Genomic DNA, 27,000 nt, shown 5'->3' on the forward strand with positions numbered 1-27,000 from the left:
CGCTGATTGGTGGCATCCGAGAGACAGGTGTTCTTTGGGCAGTTGAAGCACCTGAGGACCCTGCTGAGCCCTCAGGTGAGGAGTTGCGTGGCTCTTCCCTCCCCCGCCAGCATTAACGTTCCCAGAGAAGTGGGGGAACTGAAATCTCACGATGGTGAGCGCCTACTGTATGCGGAATCTCTGCTCGGTCGGTAGTGTGCAGTAGCAGGACGGACCGCTAACCGCGGTAGCTTTCGTCCGTTTCCTTTGACATCAGTTGTGTACGAGGCCTCGTGCTGGGCGCACATGGAAACAGCGAGCCTAAGTCTGCGCCCGGATAAAGGAGCGCTTTAGGTAAAAGCCCCCAAGACGGAGTGCGGAAGACCTCACGTTCGTTCTGATGATGAAGATCTCAGATTCGGAAAAGGCTGGGCACCGGGAGAGGAACCATGCTGAAGAGAGGCTGGGTTTTGGAGGTAGGAGACCAGCACTCAAGTCCTAGTGCCAGCTGCACTTTCAATAAATGGTCCAATCCCGCTGACCTGAAGCCCTCGGCACACAGTCTCTGAGCGCCCACCCAGCGGCTTCATTGGGAAAATGGGAGTAACAATGATAGCAACCTGAGGGGTTTTGGGGGAAGAGTTCACAAAAGCCTTCGCGAACTAAAAAGCCCTGTAGAATCTGATAGAGGAGAGAGAACATTTAAAATAAAAAGGATAGACTCAGACAAAGCTAATGATAGTATCTGCCATTAGTGAATGTTTGCTATGTAGCCAGACAGCATCATTTAAAGAGTTAGGATTGTGGTTTGTGGAGTCAGACATACGGGGATATAAATCTTGGTTCCACCCCCTTACGAACTGTGTATGTAAATTTGAGCCAATTACTTAACTTTTCTGAACCTCAGGTTCCCCATCTGTAAAATATGCATAATCATCTCTGTCTCAGCGTTATGAAGTAAAAGGACAATGCATATTGAGCATCTATCAAACTGCCTAGTCTATGGAAAGATCTTGTTAAAGGTTAGTTTTTATTATTCTACTCCCGGTCCCCATTGAATCCTCAGGCAGTGCTATGAGGAATGAGGAAGGCTTCACAGCGAATGTGGTATTAGGAGAATAGAGGGAAATTAGAACAAAAGAGAGAAGTGCTCATTGCTCAGGAAACTGCCCCCAAATTGTAATTTAAAAATTCCTTTACCCTAATGGAATAATTGGAAGTGAAAATCCCCTTCAGTCTTTCAAAATAAGATGTCATGATGCAGGGTAGGGCAAAGGCCCAGGATTGGCAAAATGATGAAGGAAGATGATGAGCAAGGAAAACGAGGAACCCTCAGCCCTTCAAACCTAATTTAATCAAGCAGTGGAAGGGGGGGTAAAGGTGGTGGTGTGGCTATTTTCTGACTCTGAGGATTTTGATGGGGGGAGGGGGAAAAAAGGCCTTTTAAACCTGGGACTTTGGAGGTACCTGGGTTAGGAGTGACAAGTAACAAAGTTTCAAACCAGAGCTCTGGAGCCCTAGTAATTAATCACACAATTGGAGCAGAGGCTAAATGTTTTATTTCAAGGAGGGAAGTCCCTAGTGAAGAACCGTTGAGGACCAGGTGGTGGACAGACGTGGAAGAGAATAGTCGACTGGGAGATGATCACTTCAAAATTGGACTTCTGAGCAGTGCGTAGTTTGGGAGGGGTGATTAAAAAAAATAAGCTGGTCTGAGCAGTGCGTAGTTTGGGGGGGGTGATTAAAAAACATAAGCTGGTGGCAATTTAATCTTAAATCTCAACTCTGATTGTTTTACTCCCCATTCCAGAACTTTCACTGTCTTTTTCCTACCAAATAAGCCTAAACACCTTGGCCAAATTTCAAAGTTTTTTTGCGCTGGCCTCCCTGTTTTTCCTGCCTTACTTCTTCTGTTCTAATTGCAAGATAGTTTCAGCTGTATTAAATTACTGTCTCTTAATGAGATTTGCCTTTGCTCCTATCATTCCTTCTACTTCAGATAACTTCCCCCATTTAACTACATCCAATTCTTCAAACCTTAAAGTTGGTCATTTAAACATAAAACGATTTCAGATTTCAGGCTTCTCCAAACTATCATCGTGCTTTGTACAGGCCTCTCTAATGGAATTTTTCCTGTTTGCACATGTTATTAGCTTGGGGACAGGGACCATATTTTGCTCTTTGTCTTCCTCTTAGCCCCTGACTACATTCCTTTCTCAGTGTGGTATTCAAAAAATATTGAATGAGGAGTGCCTGGGTGGCTAACTCATGAGGTGTCTTCAGCTAGGTCATGATCCAGGGTCCTGGGATTGAGTCCCACATTGGGCTCCCTGCTCACTGGGAAGCCTGCTTCTCCCTCTCCCGCTCCCCCTGCTTGTGTTCCCTTTCTCGCTGTCTCTCTGTCAAATAAATAAATAAAACCTTTAAAAAATAATATTGAATGAAAAAAAATGTATGTATTGAATGAATGGTCGAAGACTAGAACCTATTAAATAAAAACTCATCAGACCAATTGATTTTATTTCAGTTGAGTTATGAGGGAGCAAGGCCATTGCAAGGGCCCATCGGTACACTTCATTCTGTGAGTCACCTCGAAGTGTATTTGCATTATGGGTTTCTAAAGCACCTTGTTCTCCTGGGCCAGAGGTTTATAGCTGTGGAGACCATGGTGCATCTTTTGTTTTAAGGACTATGATGTGGAGAATTGACCAAAGTCACAGTAGAGCTAAAGGAACCAAAATTCTTTTGTCACTCTAGACGAACAGCTGCGCTTATTTTTGCCCCCTCTGCCTCTGCAGGATGGAGCTGCAAAGGTGACTTGCATGGCTTGGTCCTAGAACAATGCCAAGTTTGCGGTCTTCACAGTGGACCGAGTGGTGGTGCTATATGATGAACATGGGGAGCGGAGAGATAAATTCTCCACCAAACCAGCTGACATGAAGGTGAAGAGAGTACTGTGTGTGTCAATTTGTTCATGGGGTCTATAGCCTCATTGGAGACTATAATATGGAAGATGGGGTGGACTGGTAGCAGGGAGCCCAGGTAGGGTAATGTTTGACACAGAAGCAGGATTTCTTGGTGAGACAGAGTAATCTCTTCCTCTTCTTCTTCCTCTTCCTCTTCCTTTTAATTCACTCACTTGTTTAGTTCCTCTGGGAAAGGAATTCTCTCTGGTCATGCAGATGGCACCATTGTTAGGTATTTCTTCGAAGATGAAGGCTCTGGAGAGTCACGGGTAGGACTAAAGGATGCTGTGAGATGGGGGTAAAGAAATCCAAGATCCCTCCTAGGGGAGGTTGAACATTAAGATTGAGGTGGTTGGCGGGGGCACATTTAGATGCATTCACAGAGAAGATTTTTATTCGGGAGGCCACAGCTTAATATTTGTGGGCAATGAGGAATCGAGGGGATAGGATTCTGAGAGTAAGGGAAAGTGAAAATTATTATCTATGTAAAAAGTGTATTTATATGTATAAATCATTTAAAAAAGTCATTCTCAAGAGAGGAAAGGGAAAGGGTGGGGGATAAAAGGAATGTTTATGTTTTACTTGATGTAATTCTCTATTGTTTGAATAACTTTCCTTAAGAATTACTCGTAGAGGGGTGCCTCGCAGGCTCAGTTGGTGGATCATGTGACTCTTGATCTCAGGGTTGTGAGTTTGAGTTCCATATTAGGTGTAGAGATGCCTTAAATAACTAAAATTAAAAAAAAAAAAAAGAAAGAAAGAAAGTAACCCCTTTCTGCCTGGATGGCTTTCTGCAAACTAGGAAAATTCTGGCCTTAGCCTTCAGCACTCTCCTACTTTTGACTTCTTCCCTTTTGACTCCAACCTAAAAATATGACATTAAAGGCAGGAAAGAGAAATTCGTACTTTATTGGAAGCCAAAAGAGTTTAAGAAAAAGAATTACTCATGTAATAATTAAATTTATTTCTTCTGTAAAGAAAGAGTTGTATGCTCCATGTGGACCTACCCAGTGTTAGATAATGTAGGATATGTCCCTTTGGGGGCCTTATAGGTGTTTACTAAAGAACTCAACATACAAGCCTTTTGAGGTTTCCTCTTGCGGACAATGTCAGACGTGTGTGTGTATGTCATACATACGTGTGTAAGAGTATAAAACCTAAAGACAGTTTGTGAAGTTCTCTAGATTAGGATGTGTTTGGGTGGGAAAATGTTGGAAGATTTATACAGGGTATAAATTTTTACTAGAAAGGAAGAATCCCTGGCTGAGGCTTTCAGAGTCAGAGCGATTGGAACCCTTTACTTCTGTCTTAGGGGAAGTCGGTTATCCAGCCATGCCGGCCCTATGCCTTGGCTTGGGCAACCAACAGCATCGTGGCTGCAGGCTGTGATCGCAGAATTGTAGCCTATGGAAAGGAAGGCCGCGTGCTACAAACTTTTGATTACAGCCGTGACCCTCAGGAGCGGGAGTTCACCACCGCTGCTGCAAGCCCTGGGGGCCAGTCTGTTGTGTTGGGAAGTTATGACAGGTGGGTCCCTTTCCATGTGCATCTTCTGCCTACTTTCCCTGTGTACACCTTGCTCTAGCCCACTTATTTTCAACCAGAGTGGGAGAATGGTTGGAAAGCAAGTATAGGTTTGAAGAGATCCTCAGGTTTTAATTCACTCACTTCCCTTTTCCTGCTCCCACCATCTGTTGGGACTCTGGCAGTTCCACAATACACCAGGATTTTGTGTCTCTGTGCCTCTGCCTGGGACTCCACAGTGGAATTCATCTCCACTCTCTTTGTATTACCGTTGCCTCTTTTCAGACCACTGGCTCAGTGTTTGTCGCATGATATTACACTTTGGTGTTTATAGTTACCTGGCTAAACTGAAATGCCCATGAGAAGAGGGCTTATTCGTTTTTGGTTTTTTTTTTTTTTCTTTTGAAATCTCCGGTGGCTAAATTAGCATCCAGCACATAATGTATGCTTAAGTGTTTGGTGAAGGAAGGAAGGAAGAAAGGGATGGATGATGGAAGGGTGAATTAAATAAATAAAATAAATAAAGGGCCCCGGTCCCCTCACATCAGCTTTATTAGTCCTGTCCTTTTATCCCCTTCGATGTCTTCTGGGTCTCTTCCTTCTGTTTTCTGTTTCTTTTTCCTTCTTTGTCCCTTGTTACAGCTCATTTTTCTCACCAGCCATGATCTCCTTTTGTTTTCTCCACTCCTATCGCTCTCACCCCATTTTCCTTTTGGCTTGATTTTCCCACCTTCCTTCCTTTGAACCTTTGAGTCCTCTCCTATGAGATTCCCTAGCATGTGTGTTCTCTCTCCCTTCCTCTCTTCTCTACTACAGCGAGACTCATTGCCTTCTGTTACACACCCATTTCCATCCTTTTGCTCAGTCTCCATCTCTTCTGAAATCCACCTCCTTAATTTCAGACTTCGGGTACTCAACTGGAGCCCTCGAAGAAGCATCTGGGAAGAGGCAAAGCGCAAGGAGATTGCCAATGTATATACCGTCACTGCCTTGGCCTGGAAACGGGATGGCTCATGACTCTGTGCGGTGCATTTTACTAGTAATCCCTTTCTGCCTGGGTGACTTTCTCCAAACTAGGAAAAAATCCGGCCTTAGCCTAAAGCACTCTCCCTGAAACTAGAGACTCTCTTCTTCCCTTTTGACTTCAACCTAAAAATATGACATTAGCCGCAGGAAAGAGAAATTCACACTTTATGGGAAGCCAAAAGAGACAAAGAATTCTGTAGGCAGGGCTGATTTCTCCCTTTCCTCCCATCACTATCCTGGCGTCCTGTGAGTGCCACCTCTTTCCATCTGGTACTTCTCCAAACTGCCAGCCCTTTTACTGCTAACTCTTTCCTAGGTTCTAGAACGTGGGTTTCAAGGTTGTCTCCAGATATCCTTCTGATGCCTGTTACCTTTTATGTTGTCGCTTTCCCTTCTAGGGCACACTCTGGTGGAGTGAAACAGTTTGACTGCTGCCTCCGGAGAAGCATTTACAAGAATAAGTTTGAGTTGACATGTGTGGGACCTAGCCAGGTAAGCAGCTGATAGCCTGCTGCACCAAAATCTCCTTCTGGACACTGCCACAGTGCCAAATTGAACCCCTGGCAGAGCTGTTCTGGAGAACAGAGTATATCAGGCAACTCTTTGACAACTTTCCTGCTATAGCCCTTCCAGCTTACTGTAAAAAAGATTTAAACACCAAATTGAAGGGGTACAGAGATTGCCACTTCCATCTTCCTGATTTAAAACTTTACTACCAGGGGGGCCTGGATAGCTCAATCTTAAGTGTCGGACTCTTGATTTCAGCTCACGTCATGATCTCAGGCTTCTGAGATCAAGCACCCCGAGGGGCTCCACGCTGGGCATGGAGTCTGTTGAAGATTCTCTCTTTCCCTCTCCCTCTGCCCCACCCATGTCTCCATCCCTCTCTAAAACAAAACAGAAAAAGCTTTATTACCTGTAGGTTGTTAACTGGGGAGTTTAGAATTACTCAGGTGCATGACATTGCTTTAGGGCCTCTGAACTCACCGTGTATGACATTGCAAGGTAATTTCTTAGTTCCTGAGCCCACTTTTCTGTTTTCTCTCCCTCTGTCCTCTTTTCCTTCCATTTATTATTCATTGCTTCCTTCATTCTATTTCACTTTTTTAAAATTTTGTTCACTTATTTGACAGAGTGTCCGCACAGGAGCAGGGGAACGCCAGAGGGAGAGGGAGCACAAGCTGGATGATGATATGATCCGCCTGGTAGGGAAGCACCACCCATATCTCAGTGACACACACCTATGCCTGGGCAAGGTGAGCCCTTCTCCGGTCTCGGCCATCTCTTCCCCGACCAGGCCCCAAGTCCCCCTCGCCCCATCCTGACCCTCCTTTCTCCAGGAGCTGGAGTCTGAAGGCCGACTGCAGGAGGCCGAGTCTCACTACCTCGAGGCTCAGGAGTGGAAGGCAACAGTGAACATGGACCGGTCAATGGGCTTTGGGAGGAGGCTTACCGGGTAAGGAGTCCAGGTCACTCTGGGGACACGCCCGTCCCTCTTCCCCACTCTCAAGTGACACATTCTGATCTGGTCGTGGGTCTCTTTGAAAAACACCCATAACGACAGGCAAAATTTCACATGCGGTATGAGGGGTCTGTGGACTACCTAAAGTCCATCCTTGGACCCTGAGCAGGCTAACAGACCCCAAAACTGAGCCGTATCCCTGTTCTAGTAGAAAGACCTGACCTTTGTCAAAGCTGCAGTCCGGTCAGAGAGGGGAAGGGAGCAGCCCTGTGGCCCTGCATGGGAGGATTGCCAAATGGCTTTGCTTCACAGGTGACCAATGCTCACAGAGGAGCTGATGCCCACAAGCACGTGGCCTATCTGTGGGCAAAGAGCCTGGGAGGAGCATCCTCAGTGAGACTGCTCACTAAGCTCGGACTCCAGGCAGCTGCCGTGGACCACGCCGCCGACAACTGGTGAGGCCCCACGGCTTCTCTCCACTGGACCCTTTCGAGACAGAGCCTCTACATAGACAAGGAAAACGGCTGTATAGCCGAGAAGTGTTTCTGAAAATGGAGGCAGGAGTGAAGAAATCCTTGGAAGAACGTGATGGAGAGGCAAGGAATGAATCAGTAGCTCTGCCCCTGTTCCCCGGGGGCTCAGAACCGTGTTTAGCTGTTCTAAGAAGATGGGAAGTGATCCGCGTTTTTCCTTCTTTTTCAAAAAGACCTTTTAAAGCAATTACTATAGCCAGTGTGGGGCTTGAACTCAACCTCAGATCAAGGGTCCCTCATTCTACAGGCTGAGCCAGGCAGGTGCCCCAGAGAGAAGAGCTTTTAAAAGCAAAGGTGCACTAAGCCAGTAATTGACTTCTGAGTAACAGAAGTGGGCTTCTGTTAAATGCAAAAAGAGCTTTTCTTAAGCAAATGTTACAAAGACCAGTAATAATCCTGCATTGAGTCAGATGGCTGAGGGTAGTCAATGTTTTAGAGAGACGGTTTTTCTGCTAGTATAAATGTGGCTCAGGAGGAAGTGGTGGGGAACCCGGAGCCCTCGCTCCCGAGGCAGAGTAGTGCTGTGAGGCTCACTGGGGTCCCCTGCCTCGAGCCCATCCCATTCGTTTATGCCCACTGGTCGCAGGAAGCACAGGCTTTTCCAAGTGTCCCCTGACCCCCGTCCTCCTTTACGTGTCTGTGTGCTTCTGTGTCACTTCACATGGGTTGTCTTCTCAGTCTGTCCTTTCCCTCCCCTGGCCCTGTCTCTACCCTATTTGTTATCTCTTGCCCTGCTCCCCCTCTCATAAAATGAAAACACTGAGTAGGCAGACCTTACCTACACCTTCCATTTCAGCTCATTTGAATTTGCTTTTGAACTCTCCCGGCTGGCCCTCAAGCACAAAACCCCTGAGATGCATCTCCCATATGCTCTGTACCTGGAGGATGAGGTATGGATGTGCTCCTCCTCCCTTGCTTTTAACCTGGACCTCCTCCTGTCTCCCGGCTGCCATGATGGCAATCTGCTTCTGATCGTGTGCGGCTGCCCTTCTGTCCCTACAGGGTAAATTTGAAGAGGCCGAAGCTGAATTCATCAGGGCTGGTAAGCCCAAGAAAGCAGCCCTCATGTGAGTTACCCGTCAATTCCTTACACCCGTCCTCCCAACCGCAGCCCCAGGAACCTGAACCTAGTACCAATAAATCTTCTACCCCCTCTGATATGGCTGTCTGTCTCCCACTATTGAGGCCTCAGTCCTGTGCTGAGCCTCCCCTGTGTCCTCTTCTGGGAGCAGGTTCGTCCATAACCAGGACTGGGAAGCAGCTCAGCGTGTGGCCGAGGCCCACGATCCTGACACTGTCGCCGAGGCACTTGTGGGGCAGGCCCGGGGGGCCTTGGAGGAGAAGGACATTCAGAAAGCAGAAGGGCTGCTGCCTTGGGCCCAGAGACCGGGCCTGGCCTTCAATTATTATAAGGTAGGGCAAGAGAGTGTAAGAACCCACAGAACACTACACTAACCAATACTACTGGGAAAGATCCAGAGAGTTAGCACTGGAGAGGGGGAAGGAGACAAGGAGGAGAAGAGAGGTGCAAGGACCTAGGGATCCGTGGGCCATAGTATAGAGCACCTGTGTGGCAGTGGGAAGGTGTCATGCCGGCCTCTGCCTTCCTGATACCTGGAAATCTGAGCAGGAGGCTGGATTATGGAGCGACGCTCTGTGGATCTACAAGGACTATGTGCGGGGCCAGCTGGAGGTTCTGAGGGAAGAGTATGAGCGGGAGGCTACCAAGAAAGGGGCCAGGTATGACGCCAGGAGGCAGCAAGTGTGGGCAGGGCTGGAGCTTGGGTCACAAAGTGTGCACGGGATAGGCCACGCTGCCCAGCCTGTCCTGGTCACGTGTACTCTCATCTCAGGGGCATGGAGGGGCTCGTGGACCAAGCTCACCAGTGGGAGCAGGCTGGAGAGTATAGCCGTGCCGTCGACTGCTACCTCAAGGTGCGGGGCTCAGGCAGCAGCAGCCTGGAGGAAAAGTGCTGGATGAAGGTGAGGCGGGCTCCACCCTTCCTGGACGCCCACTTCCCGGACCGCCCTCACAGCCAGCATTCCTCCTCAGACATTGCTTTTTCCTACTGGGCCTCTCATTTTCGAACAGGCGGCAGGTACCTGCTGAGTGCTTGCTAGATGCTAGAGCCAGAACTATGAAAACTATAAAAGGGGATCTGAGGCAGAACGCCTAACAGCCTGAAATTGGGGGAAGTTGGACACCACTGTGGCTCAGCTAACTGAGTACCTCGGTGAAGATCAAGGATGTGATTTGAAGTGGAGTTCAGAGGCGGGTGAGGTCCCGACTGAGAGGGAGGGAGGCTCTGTGAGGGAGGGGGCAGACCCGGGACCAGAGCTGGAAGGGCAAATCCAGAGGCCGGAGCTGGGGCCAGAAGGAAGCCAGGAAGAAAGCAGAGCCTCCTCCTCTACACAGAAGCTCCTAAAGAGAAGAATCTAGCCGGCTAAGCCAAGTCAGTAGGTTTCATCAATTCCGAAACATATATATAATCACATTTTATTATCTTAGAAATTGGGTTGCATATCAAATTTTATATATTTTTTTAAATTTTTATTTATTTATTTGACACAGAGAGAGAGATCACAAGTAGGCAGAGAGGCAGGCAGAGAGACAGGGGGAAGCAGGCTCTCTGCTCAGCAGGACCCTCTCCATCCCAGGACCCTGAGATCATGACCCAAGCTGAAGGCAGAGGGTTAACCCGCTGAGCCATTCAGGCGCCCCTGCATGTGAAGTTTTAAATGATGTATCTGGGGTACCTGGGGGACTTGGTGGGTAAAGCATCTGACTCTTATTAATTTTCGGCTCAGCACATGATCTAGGATTGTGAGATCAAGTTCTGCATTGGGCTCTGCACTGGGTGCGGAATCTGCCTTAGATTCGCTCTTTTTCTCCCTCTGCCCCACCCCACTCGTGCTATCTAAAACAAAGTAAATGATGCATCTTTGATTCAGAGAAATACGGTATTAGGAGTTTGAGGGGGATGTGGAGTCAGAGCTGCAGATCCTATGTCTCAAGGTCTGCATCTGCCTGGCAGCTTCAGAGGGGGCTGTGGCTGGAGTGAGTCATGTGACAGGACTCCCTCCTCTGAGACCCCGCCACGGGAAGCTGTAGGTGGGGTTTAGAGCCCCAAACATGGCTTCAGGGCCCCTTCCTCCCGTTCCATCCCTTTGCGTGACACCCAATATCCCTTCACCCTCCGTTCCCCGCTGCAGCACGACGAGTGGGCTTTCTAGGTGGAGATGAATTATCGCCCCTTTATTTACTTAGAGAAATTACAGACCCATTCCCGCCCTCCCTTCCCCCAGGTAGAGCGGCATTGAGGCTCTGATTGCTGAGGGTGCTGGTATCAAAGGCAGTGGCCAAGCAGGAAAGAAGCCACCAAAGGGGCAGGTCCGTGAAGGCTTGATCCAGTCAGTAAATAATGGGGACAAATCTCTTCTTATCTGTTAGCTTCAGGCCTCTAAACTTGGCCTCTTTTGGAGTATTTTGTGTGTGGTCCCTAGGAGACGTGTTTGAGGAGCCCTTGCAATCTTCAGACAGAGCATGTCTGAGCCTCTCCCTGGGGCAGCTGTGTTGGAGTCTCTCCTTAGCGGGACTGTGATGGGTTCTCGCAGAGAGATGCGTTTTCCCACACCAACTGTACTGGCCCCTTTCTAACTGGTTCTGTTGGCTCTGCTTAGAATGACTGTGTCTGTTCCTCTCAGAGGGACTACAGTGAGTTCTCTCTGAGGAACTGCGACCACTCCTCTCAGAGTGCCTGTGCTGTCTTCTCTCAATAGGGCTGTGTCCTCTCACCTCCAAGACACGGAAATGGGTTTTCCCACACGAACTGTACTGGCCCATTTCAAATTGGTTCTGTTGGCACTGCTCAGAATGACTGTGTCTGTTCCTCGCAGAGGGACTCTGTCCATGTCTTTCAGAGGGACTACAGTGAGTTCTCTCTGAGGATCTGCGACCACTCCTCTCAGAGGGCATGTGCTGTCTTCTTTCAATAGGGCAGTGTCCTCTCACCTCCAAGACATGGTGATGGGTTTTCCCACACGAACTGTACTGGCCCCTTTCAGACTGGTTCTGTTGGCTCTTCTCAGAATGACTGTGTCCGCTCCTCTCAGAGGGACTGTGTCCATGTCTTTCAGAGGGACTACAGTGAGTTCTCTCTGAGGAACTGCGACCACTCCTCTCAGAGGACCTGTGCTGTCTTCCCTCAGTAGGGCTGTGTCCTCTCACCTCCAAGACATGGAGATGGGTTTTCCCACACCAACTGTACTGGCCCCTTTCAACGTGGTTCTGTTGGCACTGCTTAGAATGACTGTGTCTGTTCCTCTCAGAGGGACTGTGTCCATGTCTTTCAGAGGGACTACAGTGAGTTCTATCTGAGGAACTGTGACCACTCCTCTCAGCGGGCCTGTGCTGTCTTTTCTCAGAAGGGCTGTATCCTCTCACCTCTAAGGGACTGTGATGTGTTTTCTGAAAGAGACTGCGACATTTCCTCTCACAAGGACTGCGACATCTCCTCTCACAGGGATTCTGATGGCTCCTTTCAGAGGAACTGTGATGTCTCCTCCGAGGACGACTTCGATGGCGCTTCTCAGAGGGACTGCGATAGCTCCTTTCTGCGACGCTATGGTGGTTTTGCTTCGTGGGTGTGAGTTTCTCTGTAAGGTGACGGTGTGAGGTTCTCTTAAGGGAACCGTGTAGATTTCTTCCTCTGGCCTGAACTCTGGTTCCTGTTTTGGAGCTCTTGGACTCCTGGCTAGAGATTTCACATCTGGAAGAGTTTTTGTTACCTTTGCTGCTGTTGTCGTTTTGAACAATGACCACGGCCTGTCCAACTGAAGTGGTTTTGAAAATAGCACTTCTTTGGGAAACTATGGTCTTGGGTCGTTGGGTATGTCTATGTTGGAAAGAGCTACCTCTTTTTGGTTGATGAGCTGATGTGAATTGCTCTATTTCTTCCCATAACATCTTCTCCTGCTTAGTGGTTATGTCTTTTCGCTTTAGCTTACCTACTGACATCCTATCTCTTTTGATATCTCTTGATGAGGAATAATCTCTGGCTTTTCGTTTTGGATGGTGGTTTTTGCTTGAACACAAATGGTCTGGCCTTGACGTGTCCTCAGGCTTCTGTCCAGCAAAAGCCATAGTTCTGCGTGCTCTCTGGAATGCTTGTTTTAGACCTTGAAAAAGCCGTTGAATGAATTTGGGTTTGGAGGATTTCTTAGGTTGTCTTTTTGAAGAGGCAGTAGTTGTCTGAGATGCTCCATGCCTCTTCCTTCTTAACTGGTCTGGTAAATCCCGAGAAGAACTCCGTATTGTGGTTCTACCATTTCTGTAGAACTTTGTGTTTTGTGTTCTGCCTCCCGTAGTGATTCTTTTCTTTGGGTATATTGAACTATGGGTCTTTTTGGTTCTCCTTTTAGCCCATGTTTCATCCTGATCGGTTTCAGAGTCACTCTCTCGTAGAGAGTGAACTGGAGTAAACTCATAGTGCCCTGGCCCTCCAATTATCGTCTTTCCTGCTAGGGCAGGGCTTCTAGACTGTCTTTGCCTGATGTGGACTTGTACAGGAGCAGGAGACTGGGAAGATACAGACCGGAAATCCATTGTAGAAGTAGGACTCTTGGAAGCTCGAGTATAGGCTTTAGCTTTCCTTAGTGGTAGTGATATAGAACTCCTTGGTGTGATGGATCTGTCTCTTCTGTGGTACTTTGGGACTTGGGATCTTTTCCTAGTTTGCAACCTAAAGCCAAAACTCACCTTAATCTCTCCATGGTTTTCGGGAGTACTTACAAGGTGGAGCTGTGGGTAGATAAGAAGGTAAGACCCCAAAGTGCCCTGTAATTGATGACGGCAATTAAGTCCTGCACATAGGCCACACTGTAGGCAGAAAGGGTATTTTAAAACCACACCTGAAGTTAGAGGTGGAGGTACATCGGGGGGTATCTGACTCCTTAACAGTTTTGCTGCTATTTTTAGCCGCAGATCTTGTAGCAACTGGAACTGTTCTGACAAGTCAGTCTTGGCCTGGGGAAGATAACTTGGCTTGAGACAGTGTTGGGGCTCAAAAATCCTTGTCTGTGAACTCTGTGAGGTCTTACTCTCTTCCATTGGAACAGAATCTTTCCTAGTAAAACGTATATTGAAGGAAGACTCTAAATTTACTGGGACAGGGGGCTGGCCCTCTGTACATGAAACAGGCATGTGCTGAATGACTTCCTGGGATATATCACTAAGCTTCGAACTTTTCTTTATTTTCGCACTAGCCCCAGAGTGTTGCTGTATTATGGAGGACATGGAGCTACGTGTCCACATCCTTAAGGCTCTTCTTTGTTCGTGACCATGATAGGAAGTGTGTCTCTGAATGTAGTTTTCGGGCACTGAAGTCTGAGAAATACTACTTCGACTCTTCTCTAGTAGGCTCTTGGAAAGTTCCATCTGTTCCGCAGGAACCCCAAATAAATTCTGAATAGATTGACAGATATCTGCAGTGGCTCTTTCCGGTAAAGATGTTTGAGAACAAAGGTTCCTTTCCATGGTGGTTCCCAAGACTTTCCCTAACACTAGCATCTTGGAGAGGTATTTTCTGGGTAATCGCTGTCTCCAGGAGTGATTCCCCCAGACATTCTGTTGTCTGCTCAAGACAGACCCGTTCAGGCCTCTTTGAGTTCCTGATCCTGACTGGAAGGTCCTAGATGGTGATCTCCAGCTTTGCAGTGGATGTTGGGATAGGCGCTGGAGTGAATTCTCTAGCTTCTCCACCTGCTTCTTATCAGTCCTCTTAGATACGACACCCACTCCTGGGATCTCCAAATGTGGCATTTCTACAATGTGACCTATCTCATCAGAGGGTTGATTGTGAAGGGACAAGGGAAAGGTTGAAGTTTGTATCATAGTAGGGTCTATAAAGTATTCTTCAGACTGCAAAATATCTGTCCCAAAGTTATTTATATCCAAGGCCCTTGACACTTCTGGCATCTCCAGATCACAAAGGCTTCCTAATTCAGATGCTTCGACAGAGCTTGAGATGAGCGAGTTTGAAGAGTTCTGTAGAAATCTAGAGAAATAATTCCCTATTTGTAACTCCTCTCTTGACATAAAATCCTCAGATTCCCTATTCTGATATATCTGTACTAGATTCAAATCCTCACATTCCATGATTTGAGGAGGCCCTATTTTTACCCCCATTCCTTTCACAGCCTGAAGCCCTTGTTCATGAGTGAACACTGTCGATTCCTCCAAAGAAAATGCTGGCTGTGAGAGTGATTCTGACGATTTCTCTTCGATATTTGGCCTCACCATTAGTTCTACCATTTCTTGAAGATGTGGCCTTGGGAAGAAATCCAAACAATCCATTACTTCAGTAGCTGATCCTAAGGAGACTCCTATTGGTTCTACAATCTGAGGAATTGGTGGTGGTGCTAATTCCTCAGATTTTACAATTTGAAGTGGTGGCCGTGGGATTAAAAGAGTCTTTACAATTTGAAAGCCTGTCAACTTCATTCTATCCAAAATCTGGTGTGTTGGCTCTGTGGTTAATTCCTTTGATTTTATACTTTGCAACCATAGCCCTGAGGTAAACTCAGAAGGTCTCACATCTTGTACTTTTGGAGTCAGTTCAACATAGTCTACCATTTGAGAGGTTCCCCCTGGTGTTAATGGTACAGACTTTACAGCATGAAGTGGTGGCCCAGGAGACACTTTCACATATTCAACAACTTTTGGGGGGCTTCTTGAGGTTATTCCTATTGGTTGAGCAGCTTGAAGCTGTGTCTTTGTACATCCTGTGACTTGATGGAGCAGCTTTGGACTAATCCTCATAAGCTCTGTAATTTGACCCTGTAGTCCTGGAGCTATCTGTGAATATTTCATACTTTGATTCTGTGATTGTGTCAGCCCCATTGGTCCATCCCCTTGCTGCCGTGTGTCAGATGTGAGCTCTACAGATTCTGCATGTCCTGTAGCTTGACTTGTCTGCCTTGGGGACAAATCTAAAGATTCCTCCCTTTGAAGCCACTGCTTAGAGGTTGAACCCACAGATTCAGGAACTGGATATCTTAGCTTTGGTGTCATCTCTGAAGATTCTGGGACATGATGTAATGACTCTGTAGTCAGTGCTTCTGATCCTTCCCTTTGCAGTCTTTTCTCGGAGATCGCCTCCGCAAATTCTAGTGCTTGAGGATAGGGCCTTGGAGCGCGCTCTGTATATCCAGTGGTTTTACTTATTGGCTTTGGGGTCATGCCAAGGAATTCCTTCTCTGTTGGCCTTGCTTTGGGGGTCAACCCTATAGTTTCTGTAGTGTGATGCTTGGGCTCTAGTGTCATCTCTTCAGATCCTGTAACTTCCTGCACTGGCCTTGTATAGGATTCCCCCGAGTCCTTAACTTGAGGCCATGACTGAGAGAGCAACTCGAGAGTTTCTGGGATTTTCTTTAAGGTTAATTCTAAGGTTTCAGAGCCTTGATTCCTTAGCACAGGAGTCAGATCAACAGATTCTGGGACTTGAAGACCTAGCCTTAGAGGCACTCCTGAAGATTCCGTGGTTTTACTTGTTGACTTTGGGGCCAACCCCACAGATTTTTCTACAGTTTCATTGCCTTGATAGGCCAACCTTTCTGTGGTATGATAAATTGGTACTGAAATCACATTTACAGATTTGGAGACTTGATGCTTTGGTGTTGGGATCACCAAATTCACAGATTTAGGGACTTGAGGCTTTGGTGTTGGGATCATCTCTGCACCTTCTACAAATTGATGCCCCGGCCTAGGGATTATCTCCGAGGAATCTGTGATTTGATAGCTCCTCCTTGGAGTTAGTCCCTCAGATTTTGTTCTTGGAAGCAGTGACCCCGGTAGTAACTCTACAGATTTCATATCTTGTTGCAGAGATGCTGAAGACAATGCCACATGTTTTATACTTTGCAACTTTGCTTCTGGAGTAAACTCCAAAGGTTTCTCACCTTGTAGCTGTGATTCTGGAGACAAACTTGAAAATTTAACACTACGCACCATGGGTCCTGGCATGAACTTCTTAGTTGGCTCTGGTGCCAACACTGTTGGTTTCATACTTTGCCATCCTGAAGTCAACTCTTGGCAATTCATACCTTGCTGTGGGGACCCTGGTGTCAACCCCACCGATTTCACATCTTGAAAACATAGTTCCGGTGCAAAGACCTCAGAATTAACACTTGGTGACCTTAGGCATGAGGGAAACCCTGAAGAATTAGCACTCGGAGGCTGTAGCTGTAGCTTTGACTTCAAAGATGTCACATCTTGAGAACATGGCTCTGATTCAAACACCATAGATTTCTGCCTGAGGCAAGAAATCAAATCCTTAGAATTCACATCTTGAGGTTGTGGCCCTGGCTTCAACGCCAGAGATTTCACATCTTGAAAACACACCTTTGGTGCAAACACCACAGATCTCTCACTGTGCTGCCTGAGGTGTGAGGGCAACTCCCCAGAATTCATACCTTGAGCTTGTGGCCCTGGATTTAATGCCACAGGTTTCACTTTTGTAAAACATGGCTCTACTGCAAACATCTCACATTTCAAGTCCTGCAGCTCAGAGCCTGAAGCCAGTTTCACAGAATTTCCACCACAAGACACTGGCTCTTTGTTGGTCTTCACAGACTTTACATTTTCAAGCAGTGGCTTCGGTAAAAATGACACAGATTTCATACCATTCAGCGAAGAGCCTAAAGTGAACACTGAGTGCACAACTTGTTGCTGGGACCCACAGTGATTCTCCAAAAACTGGATTTCTGGAAACTTTGTCCCTGGAATTAACTCAGAAGATTTTACACCTTGCAAATGTGGTCCAGGGCTGAACAGAATAGATTTTGTACCTTGATATTGTGACATAGGATCCAAGTCAGAGGGTTTCATGCCTTGCATCTCTGGGTCTGGATTAAACTTTATAGCATTTATGCATTGAAGTTCTGACCCAAAATTCAAATCAGAAGAATTCACACCTTGCAGCTCTGGGCCACAGTTTAATTCTTGTGATGTTATACCTTGAAACTTTGTCCCTGGACTCAATTCACGTTTCACATTTTGTAAATGTTGCACAGGGTCGAACATAAGAGATTTTATACCTAGAACTTCTGACCCCAGATTCAAATCCAAAGATCCCATACCTTGACATTTAACCCCTGAAGTCAACTCAAAAGACTGTATACCTTGCAAAGGTGGCCCAAGTTCATACCCCATAGAATTAGCACATTGTACTTTCGGCTCTGGATCCAACTCCAAAGAATTTACACACTTCGTCTGTGGCCCGGGGTTGCATTCCATAGGTGCTACAGCAAGAAACTTTGACCCTGGAATCAATTCGGATTTCAAATCTTGTAATTGTGGTTCAGCACTGAACACCATAGACGTCTCACGTTGATTCTTGGACCCCGGATTCCCCTGAGATCCTGGACCTTGACCTTTTGTCCCTGAAGTCAATTCAAAGGACTGTACACCTTGCAAAGGTGGCCCAGGTTTGCACCCCATAGAATTTGCACATTGTAATTTTGGCTCTGGATTCAACTTAGAAGAATTTACACACTTCCTCTGTGGCTCAGGGTTGCATTCCATGAGTGCTATAGCAAGAAACTCTGACCCTGGAATCAATTCAGATTTCAAATATTGCAAATGTGGATCAGGGTTGAACACCATAGTTGTCTCCCTTGGGGTCTCGGACCTCAACTCAGAAGACTTTGTACCTTGAAGTTTGAAAACTGAAGTTAATTCAGAAGGGTTTATACCTTGTAAGGGTGGCTCAGATTTGCATTTAACAGAATTTACACACTGAAGTTTTGGTTTTGAAATAAATGCAGAAGAATTCACATCCTGCAAAGGTGGCCCAGGGCAGAACACCTGGGGTTTTATACCTCGAGGCTCTGATCCAGAATTCAACTCAGATTTTACACCATTCAATGGTGGTCCGGTACTGAATGCCCTAACATTTCGACACTGAAGCTGTGGGGCTAGATTAAATTCAGAGGATTTCCTACCTTGTAATTTAGGACGATGCTTCGTTTCCAGAACTGGCTCATATGGAAGCTTCCTGTCTGTGCACAACTCAGGTTTTATCTCTTGTAACTGTGGCCCAGGATTGAACTTGAAGGATGGCATACCTTGAAGCTTTGATCCCTGGCATAACTCAGAGGATTTAACATCTTGCCACTGTTGCTCAGGATTGGATTCCTCAGACTTCACATCTTGGAGCTTTGTCTCTTTGCACAATTCTGAATATTTTATATATTGCCAATGTGGTCCAGGGTTGTACAGCACAAATTTCACACTTTGAAGCTCTGGCCATGGTTTCAATGTAAAAGACTTCTCTTCTTGCCGCTGCTTCCCAGCATTGAACTCGGAAGATCTCACATTGCCAATCTTTGATTCCAAGGCTAACTCAGAGGGTTTTGCGACCTGGAACTCTAGGTCCTGGTTGACCTCTGTGGTTTTCATTTGAAGCTTTACAGACTCAGGAGATTTTGCACCTTGCAACGTTGCCCCAGGGCTGAATTTCAGAGATTTCATGCCTTGAATGTGTGATCCTGGTGTCAACATAGGCAGTTTCCTATTTTGTAACCGTGGGACTGACTCAAACCCCAAAGATTTCACATCTTGGGTCTTTGCACCTAGAGTCAATTCAAGAGGTTTCAGGTCTTGCCACGTGGGTCTGATAAGGAACTCCACAGATTCTCCACTTTGAAGCTTTGTTTTTGGTGTTAACTCCGAAGATGGCACACCTTGTAACTGCAGAACCGGTTTTAAGTCAACAGATTTCAAATCTTGGAGCCTGCACTCTAGCATCAAATCAGATTTCTCACCTGGTCTCTGTGGTCCGGGATTGAACTCCACAGATTTCACACCTTGAAGCTTCCTCCTCTGAATTAAATCAGATTTCCCACCTTGTAGCTTTGGACCGTGGTTGAACTCAGAGGGTTTCACTTGTTGAAGTTTTGACCCTGGGATCACTTCAGAAGATCTCATACCTCGCAAGTGCGATCTAGAACCAAATCCTGCCGATTTTTTATCTTGAAGTTTTATACCCATGATCAATTCAGAACATTGCATGTCTTGCAACTGTGGGCCTGCTTTCATACCTGAAAACTTCCTCTCCAGGGTCAGATCAGAAGATTTCTCCCCTTGTAACTTTGGATTAGCTTTCAGTTCTGCAGATTTCACACCTCCAAGCTTTTCCCTTGGGATCACTTGTGAAGATTTCCCATCCTTCAAGTGTGGTCCAGACTTGAAATTCATAGATTTTACATCTCGAAGCTTTATACCCATGATCAACATAGAAGATGTCACATCTTCCAACTGGGGACCCGACTTGAAGTCCATGGACTTCACTTTTTGAAGCTTTGTCCCCTGTATCAATTCAGAAGATTTCACACCTCTAAGCTGTGGCCCAGGTTTGACATTCACAGATTCCACATCTTGAAACTTTGTTTTTGAGATTAATTTAGAACATTTCTCTCCTTGAAACTGTGGGTCAGGGTTGAACACCACCTGCACATTTTGACGCTTTGATCCAAGAGGCAGGTCAGAAGATTTCACAACTTGCACCTGGGGACTGGGACAGCTTTCTTTATGTTTTACATTTTGAAGCTTTGTCTTTGAGGTCCTTTTGGAAGAATTCACATGTTGTGACAATGGCCCAAGGTTGAAATCTGTACATTTGGTACCTTGAATCTTTGTTCCTGTGATCAGTGTAGAAAATGTTATACCATTCAACTGTGAACTTGGATTTAACTCAGTAAATGTCTTATCTTGGGACTTTATCTCAGGTGACAACTTAGAAGGTTTTAGATCATGCCACTGTGGCCCAGAGTTGAAATTCTCAGATTTCATATCTTGAGGCTTTGTCTGAAGAGTCAATTCAGAAGACTTTGTGCTTGTCAAGTGAGGTGGGGAGTTCAATTCTCTACTTGTATTGCTTTGTAATTGTGACCCTTGGCTTAATAGCCCAGATTTCACACCAGGAAGCTGTGGAACTTCCATAAGCACCAGAGACTTCACACCCTGAAGCTGTGCTCCTGGGGATGACTGTAAGGGTTTCACTGCTTGAAACTTTGGTTTTGCAGGCAGTTTAGTATTAGATTTCCTATCATGCATGCAAAGCCTAGATTCCAGTGGTATAAATTTTATATCCCAGAGCTTTGAACTTGAAGTCAGCTCACATGATTTCACACTTCTAACCTGTCGACAAGGTTTCAAATCACAGTCTTGAAGCTCATGTTCCTGGAGTGATGCCGAAGATTGTGTATCTTGGAGCTTTGGCCTTGGACTTAATGTAGATGACTTTCTATCTCTGAACTGTATCAAAGGTTTCAACCCTAGAGACTTAACACCTTGAGACTGTAACCCTATAGACTTCACACCTTGGAAATCAGGTCCTGGTATCCACTGGATACACCTCACTCTTTCCAGCTGTGGCTCTTTTTTGAACTCAGTAGTTTTGACATCTTGAAGCTGTGGCTCTGAGGTTGATGCCCAAACCTTCCCTTTTTGCAGCTGTGTTCCTGCGCGCACCCCAGAGGTTTTCATGTTCTGCAACCGTGGCACAAGGTTGAACTCTGTATATATCACACCTTGAGATTTGGACCCGAGAGTCAATTCAGATGACTTCACATCTCTTAACTGTGTCGAAGATTTCAACCCTACAAATTTAACACCTGGAGACTGTGACCTGAGATTGAACTCTACAGATTTCACAGCTTGGAACTTAGGACTTGGGATCCACTGAATGCATCTCGTACTTTCAAGCAGTGGCTCTTGTTTCAACTCAACGGTTTTTACACAAAGCTGTGGCTCTGAAGCTAACTCTGAGCCTTCAATCTGGTGCAGTGGTGCCCCTGGGGTCAACTTAGGAGACTTTGTGCTTTGCAGCTGTGGTTCAAGTGGTTCAGGCTTGAATTCTTTAGGTTTTAAACCTTGAATATTTGATTCTGGAGTCAAGCCTGATCTCATACTTTCCAACTGTGACTCAAAATTGAGGTCTACTAATTTTTTACCTTTAAATTTTAGCTCTGGAGTTAACTCCAAAGACAGCCCATCATCTGACTTAGCCCCTCTCTGCAACTGCTCTGAATTCACACATTGATGCTCCAGAGAGATTACAGATAGCGTGCCATCCTGTTCTGGCCCAGACGTTAAATTCATGAGTGCCGTCTCTGGAAACTGTTGCCTTGGGGCTAAATCCACAGTTGTTACTCCTTCAAACTTTGATCTTCTGGTCGCTTTCACAGATTTTACTTCCTGCTTGTTTAGCCTCGGGGTCAACTTTACAGATTTTGCACAGTGCGGCTCTGAATCTGGAGTTTCCTCCACAGATTGTAAACTTTGATGCTTTAAACACGGGGTACTGTCGACCACTTTACTATCTTGGGTTTTTGGCTCTAAAGTCGGTTCCTTGGGTTTCACACCTTGCAGTTCAGACCCTTGGAGCAATGGCCCTGGTGCAAAAGGCACAGCTTTCTCACCTTCCATCTTGGGCTCAAATTTCAATTCCACAGTTTGCGCATCTTGCAGTTGGGTTCTTTGGACCAACTCCACAGCTTTGGAGTCTTGAATTCTTGCATGCAGAATCCTGTCAGAAGTTGTACCTTGAAGCTTGGTATCGTGGGTGCTTTTCACAGGTTTGGCATATTCTATCCATGGCACTGGGGTTATCTCCATAGATTTCTCACCTTCCAGCTGTGGACTGGGGGTTAACAAAGTAGATTCCGTACACTTTAGACCCTGTCCTGTAGTTAAGACCACGGGTTTCACATCTTTCAGCTCCGAGGTCAACAACTCAGATTTGACACCTTGAAGTTTTGAGTCTGGGGTCAGCTCCATTGGTTTCATACCCGCCACACTTTGCAAATGTGGCCCTGGGATCAATTTCACACCCTGAAGCTGTGCCCCCTTAGTCAATTCCTCTGATATTATACATTGTAGTATTGGCTCTTGTACCAGCTTCTCAGATTCTACCATTCCAGTAGTAGCTGGCTGTTGGATTAAGTTCACATATTCCACATCTTGGAATTGTGGCTCTGGATGCAGCAGCATAGACTTTACTCCCTGGAACTGTGGCTCTGGGGTCAACGCCGGAACATGTTCTTTTGGTCCTGTGATAAGTTGTTTAGGTCCCACCACTACTGGGGATGACTCAGGGGTTAACTTGACAGATTTCAAATTTTGCATTAGTGGCTCTGATTTCTCATATTGCATTCGTGGTCCTAAAGTCAACTCCGGGGATCCTCTTACTGAATATGGTGGTACTGGCATCGTCTCCTGGATATTTTCCACTTGAGACAATGCCAACCCAAAAGGTTCTGTGTTTTTGTATTCTGACTTTAGGGGTATCTCTGAAGGCTCAGCAACTTGAAGGTGTGGCTTTAGAGTCATTTCTGTAGATTCTGTAACTTGACCTGTTGGTTTTGGTGTTAATGCCACTTGGAGCAAAGCCCCAGAAAAGAGCCGTGCAGTTTCTGTGTCTTGATGGCCTGGCCCCAGAGTCATCTCTGAAATATTCTGAAAACATGGCCTGGGCATCATCCCAGTAGTTCCTGTGACTTGCTCTGGGATTAATTTCACAGATTCCTCCTCTTGTGGCCAGGTCTCAGAAGCTAACTTTACGGATGCCGTGTCTGGACGCCGTGGTCTCGAAGTTGGACCCAAAGACGCCGTTGCTTGTAAATGTGGTTCCAAGCTTAGTTTCCTCGATTCAACATGTACGTGTGTTTCAGGAATCAACCTTTTCGATACTTCCAGTGGTACACTTAAATCCACAACTTTATTGCCATGCATTAACGGACCTAGAGTTAACTCCTCAGGGTTTGTACTTTGGGGCTGCGGTTCTGGGTTCAGCGGCCCAGATTTCACACCTTGATATTGAGGTTCTGGGGCCAACTTCTTATAGTTCATAAATTCTGAATACGGTCCTAGATCCAGATGAACAAACTTCCTACTTTGGGACTCTGGGTTCAACACTTCTGGATTCATTCCTTGCATCTCTGATCCTGGTACTAACTCTGGAGATTCTTTTATTATGTGTTGAGGCATTCGAGTCTCCAAGGCCTTTACGCCTTGGAGCATTGTCTCAAGAGCACCTTGGAATGGCACTGATTTCGCCTGCATAGATTCTGAAGTCTGGTTCAATGGCCCTGGAGTACTTAAAGATGATTGTGTCAACTCCAGAGATTCTTTCCTGTGGTGACAAGGGTCGGAAGGCAACTCTAATTCTGCTCCTTGATATCCTGGCTCTGGGATCATTCCTGAAGATTCCAAAGCTTGATGCCATGGGGTTAATCCTTCAGGTTCTGTGGCTTGATGATTTGACTTGAGGTTCAGCTCTGCAGATTTTACTGCTTGAATGTGTGCCCTTGAGATCGGCTCCTCATATTTCATACTTTCCACCTGTGTTTCAGGAATCACATTTCTACATTCTACCATTTGAGGAAATTTCACACCTTTAAGCAATAGTACTGGGGCTGTCTCCTTAGATCTTTCATCTTGTAACCATGGCTTTGGGGCAAACTCCATGGATTTCTTCTCTCCCTGGGTTGGTCTTAGGATCAGCTCCACAGCTTTTGTATCTGAAAACTTCGGCGGTAGGGCCAAATGAACATATTCCAGACCTTGCAACTGTGGATTGTGGGTCAAATCTAGGGATTTCCTATTTTGCAACTGTGGTGCCTGGGCTAACTCAGCAGATTTTCGACTTTGTTGTTGTGTTCCTAGGGTAAAATGAATAGATTTCACACCTTGAAGCTGAGGCCCTGGTGCTAACTGTACAGAATTCCCACTTTCCAGCTGTGAAATAGGAGCCAACTCATTAGATGTTACAATCTGCAGTTGAAGTTCTGGGGCCAATTCTCTAGGGCTCACAGTTGGGATCAGCTGTCCATATTTCACCATCTGTGGGACCGAACCTGGAGTCATGTCTACAGATGTTACATTGTGCAGTGCTGGGGGTAACGTCATAGAATCCACAGTCGTAAGTTGTGGCATTGGCTTCTCCCCCAAATAATCTGCACCTGGAAGTAGAGACATGGTGGTCATTACTGCAGATTTTGTGACTTGATGCAGTGGCTTTTGGCTCATTTCCTTAGATGCTGTTCTTTGACCCAGTGATCTTGGGACTGTCCCTAAATGTTCCATTATTTGATGATGGGACAGTTTTGAATCAGTCAGATTTCTGGTTATGGGGTCAGAAGCCGACCCCATAGTTTCCATCATTTGATGGCTTTGCCTTGGACTCATCTCGGAAGATGCTAAGATCTGATGCCATGGGGTCAAACTTGGAGATTCCATGACTTGATGAGGTAGCCCTGGTGTTAATGCTGCAGTCTTTGTGCCTTGAACATATGGTTGTGGAGTCAACTCCACAGAGTCTCGCACTTGAATCCATGACCCAGGAGTCAACTCCAGAGGTTTCCTGACTTGAGATACTGGCCTCGAGGTCAAATCCTGAGTTTCTGCAACTTGTGATTGTGGTCTTATGATCATTCCCATGGATGACCCCAGTGCTACTGGACTTACCTTTAAAGAACGTATGGATTGATGTGATGACATTGGAATCGTCCCTACTGATTCTGTGACTTTAAGTGGTCGCTTTGGAAGTAAACCCACAGATCCTACAACTCCAGGTGGACCAATAGTAGGAGGAGAGCTAGAAGATGTCAAACCAACTGATTGAGCTGCTCCTGGGGCCAAAGTTGCAATTTCAGACTGTGAATCTCCAGATTCTATAACATGTGACCGTGCTGGTGGAATTATTCCCACGAAATCCATAGCTTGTAATAGTGCCACTGGACTATGACTTGAATCCATGACTTGAAGCAATGCTGCAGGATTTACCGTCACATTATCTGTGACTTGATTCAGTGGACTGGAGGTCATCTTGGATTCCATAACTTGATGCTGAGCACTTGGTTTAGTGACTTGATATGATGGTTTAGTGCTGACACTCACTTTTTTTGTCGTTTCCATTGGTTTCCCAACTTTGTCTGGTGGCTGTGTGAACAAGCCCACAGATTCTATCACTTCTGAATGTGATTCTGGAATCATCCCCATTGCATCCATGACTTGAAGTAATGCTAAAGGAGTTACCTTTATGCTCTCTGTAACTTGACATGGTAGCCCTGGGGTCAATTCCACATTAGTCATGTGGGACTTATGCTGCTGAATCCCTTTTTCCAGAAGACCTAGGACCCTCTGTTCTATATTCAGTTCTAGAACGTGTTTTGGCTGCTCCTGCAGTCCAGTGGTCTTTTCTGGAATTACGTCAGCTCCTAAACTTTTGGGAAGCGGAGTGCCCAATGATGTAGCTAAGGGCCTGGATTCAAGGATTTGCGGGCCATCCCCAAGTTGTGACTGCTTACCTGGGATAAGTGACTGTGAAATTTTTGTTTCTGTTCGATTTAATCCAGATTCCACTCCAATATTCACATGGAGCTGAAATGATGGACAGTTTGGGAATTTATTGTAGAGACTTTGTTCAGTGCTTTGATGAATGGGCATAGATACCTGGATTTGAGGTTTCTGTGGTTCGGGAACTCCTCCTTGTGCCTCAGTTAAATAATTCAGCATTGCCCATGACTCCCTCACCGGCAGAGGCACTGTTTGTTCCCTCAAAGTATAAACCTTCCAAGCCATATGTCCCTCTAACTCCCACCTAGCCAAAGGAGAGAGCAGGATTGGAGCCCACCCCGAGAACCGTGGTCTTGCCTTGGTGAAAATAAAATCTGGCCCATGATCCAATGTCAAATGACTCTTGCTCTCTCCCCCACTCTTTGTTTTTTCTTGTTGGCAGAGATCTGGGGATTCGAACACAGAGTTGATCAAAGAGTTTTGGGATCTTAAGGGTGAAAGAGCTGCCAAATTCTGTAAAAGTTTTGATTTCCCAAACTCTGAGAGCTGAAAAGGAGGCAGGGCTGTGCCCTGGTTCCTGAACATGGAAGACTGGTTTCTGGGTAAAATAGGTAAACTATGGCTCCGGATTTGCCGGGTTGTTCCTTTAGAAAAGACGGGAAGGTGGGACAGGCTGGAGTTGCTGCATAATGATCCGGAGGAGCTGCTGTCCTTAGGAGAATGTTTTGCTTTCTTACAGCCACAACAGGGTAGAACGGGCTCCTGAGGCACAAGCACAGAGGAGGTGGAGGAAGAAATGGTGTCCTGTGATTCAGGCAAACAGAATTCCTTAAGAGCTGATCTAGGAAATAAAGAAAAGTTTCCATTTGCTTTGGGGCAGGAAAAAGTAGGAAAAGGGAAAGGTAATGGCTATTTCATATGTGAAATATTTTGTCCTGAGGGAGAACAATAACAACAAAAGAGGTTGTCTTCCCCAATCTCAATTACTTATGTAAAGAATTCCTCTACGAGGAGGAGAGGAAGGTATGGGTCTCCATTCCAATCAGAAATGATCCATGGACTAAACCTTTGGACCCAGAATTTATGCCCACTGCCCAAACTAAGTAAATATGCAACCAACTAACAATCCCTCTTTTCCCTCTCTTTTTCCCT

General features: G+C 46.1%; 1 protein-coding gene and 1 pseudogene across 10 annotated transcripts in view; both read left to right on the forward strand.

The window, feature by feature from the left end:
• On the forward strand, positions 1-26,238 carry LOC309871780 (intraflagellar transport protein 172 homolog). Of its 9 annotated transcripts, XM_082745210.1 has the most exons (15): positions 913-1,001; positions 1,547-1,650; positions 2,778-2,921; positions 4,392-4,472; positions 5,372-5,495; positions 5,894-5,987; positions 6,629-6,751; positions 6,836-6,951; positions 7,270-7,553; positions 8,287-8,380; positions 8,493-8,557; positions 8,723-8,903; positions 9,121-9,230; positions 9,344-9,473; positions 24,217-26,238. In XM_082745210.1, exons 9-15 carry the CDS (start codon positions 7,546-7,548, stop codon positions 24,262-24,264), a joined length of 636 nt encoding a protein of 211 aa, XP_082601336.1. In that variant the 5' UTR covers positions 913-1,001; positions 1,547-1,650; positions 2,778-2,921; positions 4,392-4,472; positions 5,372-5,495; positions 5,894-5,987; positions 6,629-6,751; positions 6,836-6,951; positions 7,270-7,545; the 3' UTR covers positions 24,265-26,238. The 9 variants fall into 9 exon arrangements, 7 of the variants coding, with proteins under 7 accessions (XP_082601339.1, XP_082601336.1, XP_082601338.1 ...); XM_082745212.1 differs by lacking the exon at positions 4,392-4,472; XM_082745213.1 differs by lacking the exons at positions 913-1,001; positions 1,547-1,650; positions 2,778-2,921; positions 4,392-4,472 and adding an exon at positions 1-75.
• The window catches only part of LOC309870608 (glucokinase regulatory protein-like), an 878,156-nt pseudogene that overhangs the window by 53,213 nt on the left and 797,943 nt on the right, over positions 1-27,000 (forward strand). The gene's annotated exons all lie outside the window — the stretch shown is intronic.

Source organism: Mustela nivalis, assembly GCF_964662115.1.
Source record: "Mustela nivalis genome assembly, chromosome: 8".
In the NCBI taxonomy this organism is placed as follows: domain Eukaryota; kingdom Metazoa; phylum Chordata; class Mammalia; order Carnivora; family Mustelidae; genus Mustela; species Mustela nivalis.

Excerpts from the sequence above, each read along its gene's own strand:
- LOC309871780 (XM_082745213.1), top strand. Across the intron at positions 8,381-8,492 it reads CTCTGTACCTGGAGGATGAG|GGTAAATTTGAAGAGGCCGA; the intron begins GTATGGATGTGC and ends CTGTCCCTACAG. Across the intron at positions 9,474-24,216 it reads AGGAAAAGTGCTGGATGAAG|GGTAAAATGAATAGATTTCA; the intron begins GTGAGGCGGGCT and ends TTGTGTTCCTAG.